The sequence below is a fragment of the Oncorhynchus mykiss genome, chromosome 12 (genome assembly GCF_013265735.2).
Source record: "Oncorhynchus mykiss isolate Arlee chromosome 12, USDA_OmykA_1.1, whole genome shotgun sequence".
Lineage (NCBI taxonomy): Eukaryota > Metazoa > Chordata > Actinopteri > Salmoniformes > Salmonidae > Oncorhynchus > Oncorhynchus mykiss.
In genome coordinates, this window is record NC_048576.1 from 62,380,113 (window position 1) to 62,387,807 (window position 7,695).

The window sequence follows — 7,695 nt, forward strand, 5'->3', positions numbered from 1 at the left end:
TTTCTTGTAAAAGTGCCCTCTGTGGTGAGACGTAATGTCCTTTATAAAACCTCATGTTGAACTTCTATTGTTATGACCCTCAGCCACTAGGAGGTCTCCAATTATCAGTATTTATCACTGGTATGAAGATACTCAGTAAGACGGAGCAAAGAACCTGAATAGACTGATACAACATCCATTACTACAGGTCAACACTTAAAACAACCTTTAGTGATATTTTTTTATTGTTTTACAAGATGCCTTGCCTCCAAAATACAGTAGTGTTGTCAACAGAAACACCTCAATGTTACAGCTGTGTTGCACTGCAACAGTTTAATACTCCCCTCCCTATAAATGCAAAGCCAGTAGGATCTATCAGAGAAGCCAGGAGTCCTGGTCTGAAGGCCGTAGTCTTGGGATGGAAGTAGTTTAGCTCTGGCCTCCCAGGGTGTGCTTGTCAAACAGGTACTCTGCCATCTTGTTTTTGACAGCATCCATCTTGGTGAGGTTGGTGATGTGGTCACCCAGCTTCTTAATGGCCTCCACCTGCTCATTCAGGTAATGAGTCTCCAGGAAATCACACAGCTAGAGGGAAAACACAGGTCAGACAAGAGAATGACTACATACTACTGTAGATCCAGTAACACACAGGAGCCTGGTGGTAATGGCATAAGTGTAGATAATGAGGTGTTTGCAGCTGTCTAACTCCTGCATGAGCTGCATTGTGTGTGTGTGTGTGTATAGTGGCATACACGAGTCTGGACTATTGTGTGCGTGTGAAGAGGCAGGTCACACAATCCTGTGTAATTAGTTAGCAGAGCGACAACAACCTGATCATCTCCTGAGACAGTACCTGTATTCTATGTGATGATATTACTTACATGGGGGTCAACCTTGTCAGAGGCAATCTTGTGCAGGTCCAGCAGGGACTGGTTCACATTCTTCTCCAGCTGCAGAGCACACTGCATGGCCTCCAGCCCATTGCCCCACTCATCACGATCTGGCTTCTACACAGGACAGTGAACACAGAAGGGTTATGGACTGCTAGCAGATGTTTCTATACATAATTAAAAGTCAACAGTTAAATCAAAATCTGACAAACTGGAACCAATGTAAAAAGATCAAGCTGGAGTCATTTTAACAGTCAATATGAACAACCACATAAGCTGGAGTTTGCCCAAAATAATTCAGGCTGTTTTGGAGGCAAACAGGGGTCTGAGTAGATGTGTTGAATCACTTAATTCGCACTCACTAGACTTTACCGCGACACACTACATAAGCCCACACACAAGCATAGTCACACATACTGATTGCCAAGTCACTTTAACCCTTACCTACATGTGCGTACTGTCAACTACCTTATACCCCTGCACATTGTCTCAGTACTTCTTGTATTTTGCCTTGTTATTCTTTGCGTTACCATTTCCTTCTGTATTTAGCAAGTATCTCCTTAACTCTGCAATGTTGGGAATGGTCTCGTAAATACGCATGTCACTGTAAAGTCGACACCTGTTGTATTCGGTGCAATAGACCAATACATTTTTTTTGAAACTGGGCAGTGAGCATATATTATATTAACATTGGGAGAGTTTGGATAGAGTAGATTGAGTTACACCCCTCGTGCTCTTTCAGTTCAGCGGTTATGACGGAATGGAGGCAGTGTGTTCAGGCTAGAGGTCGACCGATTAATTAGTGCCGATTTCAAGTTCATAACAATGGGAAATCTGTAAATAAATTACTTTTATTTAACTAAGCAAGTCAGTTAAGAAAACATTCTTATTTTCAATGACGGCCAGGAACGGTGGGTTAACTGCCTCGTTCAGGGGCAGTAGATAGATTTTCACCTTGTCAGCTCGGGAGAACCAATCTTGCAACCTTACAGTTAACTAGTCCAACGCAATAACGACCTGCCTCTCTCTCCTTGCACTCCACAAGGAGACTTCCTGTTACGCAAATGCAGTAAGCCAAGGTAAGTTGCTAGCTAGCATTAAACTTATCTTATAAGAAAAGAATCAATCACAATCATTAGTTAACCACACATGGTTGATGATATTACTAGATATTATCTAGCGTGTCCTGTGTTGCATATAATCTGACTGAGCTTACAAGTATCTGACTGAGCTTACAAGTATCTGACTGAGCTTACAAGTATCTGACTGAGCTTACAAGTATCTGACTGAGCTTACAAGTATCTGACTGAGCGGTGGTAGGCAGAAGCGTAAAAATTCATTCAAACAGCACTTTCGTGCGTTTTGCCAGCAGCTCTTCGTTGTGCGTCAAGCATTGTGCCGTTTATGACTTCAAACCTATCAACTCCCGAGATGAGGCTGGCGAAGTGAAATGGCTGGCTAGTTAGCACGCGCTAATAGCGTTTCAAGCTTCACTTGCTCTGAGCCTTGGGGTGGTTGTTTCCCCTTGCATGGGTAACGCTGCTTCGATGTGGTTGCTGTTGTCTTGTGTTGCTGGTTCGAGCCCAGGGAGGAGCGAGGAGAGGGACGGAAGGTATACTGTTACACTGGCAATACTAAAGTGCCTATAAGAACAAGGTTAATGAAATACAAATGGTATAGAGGGAAATAGTCCTATAATAACTACCTAAAACTTCTTACCTGGGAAAATATATATATATATATATATATATCTTTCATATGTTCTCATGTTCTGAGCAAGGAACTGAAACGTTAGCACATACTGCACTTTTACATTCTTCAACACTTTGTTTTTGCATTATTTAAACCAAATTGAACACGTTTCATTATCTACTTGAGGCTAAATTGACTTCGATGTATTATATTAAGTCATAATAAGTGTTCATTCAGTATTATTGTAATTGTCATTACAAATATGATTATTTTTTAATCCGCCGATTAACCATATCAGCTTTTTTGGTCCTCCAATAAATCGGTATTGGCGTTGAAAAATCATAATCGGTCAACCTCTAGTTCAGGCCTAAGCAGTCAGGACATATAGATCAACCACTTGGTTCCAGGTAGAACCTTTTCAACCAGAGAACCCTCTACGAAGATGTTTACGTTCTTTTTTGTTGCGCAGTATACAAAGTAAATGTGTTTCTCGGCGGTCAGGTGCTCACCTTGATGTCCTGAAGGACAATGCGTCCACCTCTCTTGTTCTGGAAGGAGAGTAGCTTCTCGGCGTGCTCCAGCTCCTCGCTGCTGTTCTCCTTGAAGAAATGCGCGAAGCCAGGCAGAGCCACATCGTCGCGGGAGAAATAGAAAGCCTGGGTGGAAAGACAAAAGTGTGTTTAGAAACAACTGTCAAACAGGACGCATTCTATTAGTGAGGGATCGAAACATGATTGACACAGCAATATGATCCGGAAAAATCATTAGCCGACTTTTTAACCTGCCAATTAACCTGTCAAGGAGATACGCTCTGTCCAAGGATATATTTATGAGCTTTATTTGAATGATACGTCTACCTCAAAGCTGTTAGTTGCCTAGGCGTACAGAAAAATATTTAAGCCCAGGCATAATAATAATAAAGCAAGAAACTGTTCCTCTTGGTAGCCAATTACAGTCTCCTTACCATTGAAGTGTAAGTATAGGAGGCAAACATCTCCATGTTGATCATCCGGTTGATTGCAACTTCGCAATCGTGGTGATAGTTCTGGCGGACCTGAGACTCCATTTTCATTTTATATCAAAATGAACGGTACAAATATAGAGATTCTTAGATTATTTTACTAAAACAGTTAAAGTAATTATTACGTTATCAATCCGGAATGTTATATCGCGCGGGAGGCGGGCAGAAGAGTTCCGTTCAATCACTGTTGAAGCAAGAAGTTCTTCATGCGTCTTCCCAGAGTTGTGAACTGGAAGGAGCCTTGTTCGCTCTATTTATTGTTCCAAGCGGACCGCGTCAGTGAAATCCACCCTCTTCTTCGATGAGATTTAACGGCAGGTTGGCATCCAGTACATGTTGCATTACCGTCACCTACTAGACTGGAGTATAACTCCCTTATACTTTGCTTTTTAAAATATTTTTTATTAACAACCACAACAACAAAAAATACAACAAATGCCCTACCATCTAACACTACACTCACAAAAAAAAAAAAAAAAATACCATACTCCACTATTTGCATCTATTTAGTCGTACTTCAGGCCAACAGCATGAAAGGATGGGACACCACCACTTAACACACCCTGTAACTCAAAATAAATCAAATCAAATTTTATTAGCCACATGCGCCAAATACAACAGGTGAAAATACAACCACCTCCGATACTTCGCCCTCATTCACTTCCATTTCTCCTCCTGTCTTCAACTCACTCTGTTTACACATTCTACCATTCTTCTTTTACAAACCATCTCGTTTTATCCCACCATTTTTAACCGACTCAAGCTCACCCTCTTCCTCCCTTTCTGTCTTAGACCTCCTCTGCCTCTCTTTTCCCCTCCATTCTTCTTCCATATTCCAAGTCAAATCAAATCCAATCAAATTTTATTTGTCAAATGCGCCAAATTCAACCTTACAGTGAAATGCTTACTTACAAGCCCTTAACCAACAAAGCAGTTTTAAGGAAATACATAAAAAAGGAAGAGATAAGAATAACACATAAGAGGAGCAGTAAATAACAATAGCTGAGCTATATGCAGAGGGTACCGGTACAGAGTCAATGTGTGGGGGCACCAGTGTCGAGGTAATTGAGGTAGTATGTGTATGTAGGTAGAGTTATTAAAGTGACTATGCATAGATAATAACAGAGAGTAGCAGCAGCGTAGAAGATGGGGGGGAGGGGCAATGTAAATGGTCTGGGTAGCCATTTGATTAGATGTTCAGGAGTCTTATGGCTTTGGGGTAGAAGCTGGTTAGAAGCCTTTTGGACCTAAACTTGGCGCTCTTGCTGTGCGGTAGCAGAGAGAACAGTCTATGACAAGGGTGTCAGGAGTTTTTTTAACAATGTTTGGGGTCTTCCTCTGACACCGCCTGGTATAGACGTCCTGGATGGCAGGAAGCTTGGCCCCGGTGATGTACACGCTCTGTAGTGCCTTGCGGTCGGAGGCCGAGCAGTTGCCATACCAGGCAGCGATGCAACACGTCAGGATGCTCTCGATGGTGCAGCTGTAAAACCTTTTGAGGATCTGAGGACCCATGCCAAATCTTTTCAGTCTCCTGAGGGGGAATAGGTTTTGTCGTGTCCTCTTCACAACTGTCTTGGTGTGCTTGGACCATGTTGGTTTGTTGGTGATGTTGACGCCAAGGAACTGATCCACTACAGCCCCGTCGATGAGAATGGGGGCGTGCTCGGTCCTCCTTTTCCTGTAGTCCACAATCATCTCCTTTGTCTTGATCACATTGAGTGTAACTCCCCTTCTGATAATACTGCACTTCTCCTGACATACATCTTGCTCTTGCCTTGTCAAGGGGCACCATTTAACCAGCTGTCACAATTTCCATTCAATCAGCACAAACCCCTCGGGCTTCACACAATCCAATTGTGCGCCGCCCTATGGGACTCCTGATCACGGCTGGTTGTGAAACAGCCCGGGATCGAACCAGGGTCTGTAGTGATGCCTCTAGCACTGATATGCAGTGCCTCAGACCGCTGTGCCACTCGTGAGCCCAATATAGTCAATCAAACTCAAATACCAATATTTTTCTGTATTACCTTAAACTCTTGATCTAGCTCTAACAGTTCAGAAAGTCACCACCATTCACGCAGGCTTGAGACAGACATTTTGGCTTTTGTAGAAATGGTATTTGATATACACCTTTCGGTTTCAAATGACATATTGTAGTTGACAAATGGTCTATCAAAGTTGACCACATTAGCCTCCAAATAACTACACAAAATCAGTAGCTACATACATCTAACCATACATAGGTTATTAAGCTAAAACTGTGAAGTGGAAAACGTTTTACAGCCAATGAAAATCAAAGACGACAGTTATAAAGTAACCTTCCTAACAACTTCAGTTCCCATGACCTGATCTTCCACAACTGTTGACAGGGTGCTTTCAGGGTGCTGGGTTATTGCTCAATACAGCCTTGTAGTTGAAACGTCAATGGTATTCATAAGAACTAGGTCTTCTGGGGCAGTATGCATCAAACGTCTCAGTGCTGATTTAGTTTCAGTTTTTGTCTTTTAGATCATATTGAATAACATTACATCTAATCCTATTCTGACAACAGGCTTGATACCTTTATACAGCCCCTGGTCTGTACTGGCCTAGTATGTAAGGTAGTGCCTCTACTCCAATTGTTTGAGAACAGAACCACCTTTTTCCTAATATGTAACCCAAAACAGGATCTATCAATCAGTTTGTCATAGCTACTATCTAGGTTCAGTGTTTGTTGAAAAATGATAAAGCTGCTTCAAATGTGGGTAAGGGTCTTCAACATAGACATAGAATCCGTGAAGTATGCGCCCTGCTCTCTGTTACTTTGATCAACTGTTCTAGACTGAACCTCACTTTATAGTGTAATGTTTTCATTATGAGCGCAAAGGTTTGGAGGCAATGAGACAAAGCCTCTTCAGACTGTTGGGAGTGACAGTAGACTTATGCTGAAAATTGTGCTACAAAAGGGCTGTGACATACTTCATAATTCTTTCTTTTTGGTGAAAATGACATCACTTTTGGACTAAATGATGTTTCATGCTTAAAGGATAAGTTTGCTTGTTTGAAACTCATCACTGACAACTTTAGCATTTTAGCTAACCTTTCCCCTAACCTTAAACGTTTAATCTAAATCCTAACCTTAACTTTAACCCCTAAACCCTAGCCTAGCTAACTTTAGCCACCTAGCTAACATTTGCCACCTAGCCACCGACCTAACGTTAGCCACAACAAATTGGAATTCGTAACATATCATATGTGTTGCAAATTCCTTACATTTTGTACAAATTCCAATTCGTAACATATTGTACGAATTGCAGTTTGTAACATTTCATACGAAATGGATGATGGACTTCCACAAATGAATACATACCATAGAAAACACATCATACTAATTGGAGTATCCCAGATTTACATTTACTATGTTACGTCCAGGTTGTTCTAAGTGACCTTGTGACCTTGTTTTAGCAGAAGGGCATATGTTGTTCTGCCCCTGATGAACAAGGCAGTTTACCCAATGTTCCTAGGCTGTCAAATTGATTTTAATTATTTATTTACTAACTAACTAAATGATAACACAGGATACACACACATGGTATAGGTTATTGATGATAAACTTAATACGATGAAAACAGGTCCCTAGTGGACTAACACCAACATGACTGCTTGTTTATCAAAAGAGGGAGGAGTAGAGAGAGGAAAAGGGAGAAAGAAAAATAGACAACACTTATACACTTGGAACTATGCTCACAGTAATCATAATACTTTGCACCCGACATGCCGCCCGTTTGAAGTAAGAAATAATACATGTATTTACGTGTTTGAATGTCTTCCTTCGTCGTTTATCTCTGTTGGACCCAGGCCAACCATCAGTCGCAAAAAGTACTATGATGAGTACTATGCGTGAATCGGGCCTTCATGTTTGAATTGCTGCAAAGAAACCACTACTAAAGGACACAAACAATAAGAAGAGACTTGCTCGGGCCAAGAAACACGAGCAATAGTCATTAGACCAGTGGAAATTTGTCCTTTGGTCTGGAGTCCAAATTGGAGATTTTTATTTCCAACTGCCGTGTCTTTGTGAGATGCAGAGTAGTTGAATGGATGATCACTGCATGTGTATTTCCCACTGTA

The 7,695-nt window shown here is 41.5% G+C and overlaps 1 protein-coding gene across 1 annotated transcript; it reads right to left on the reverse strand.

The window, feature by feature from the left end:
- Window positions 1-202: 202 nt before the first annotated feature.
- On the reverse strand, window positions 203-3,882 carry LOC110537941 (ferritin, middle subunit-like). The gene is made up of 4 exons (XM_021624417.2): window positions 3,526-3,882; window positions 3,071-3,217; window positions 861-986; window positions 203-564 (listed from the first exon to the last, which is right to left on the reverse strand). The coding sequence occupies exons 1-4, from the start codon at window positions 3,631-3,633 to the stop codon at window positions 409-411; spliced, it is 537 nt and encodes a 178-aa protein (XP_021480092.2). The 5' UTR covers window positions 3,634-3,882; the 3' UTR covers window positions 203-408.
- Window positions 3,883-7,695: the final 3,813 nt, after the last annotated feature.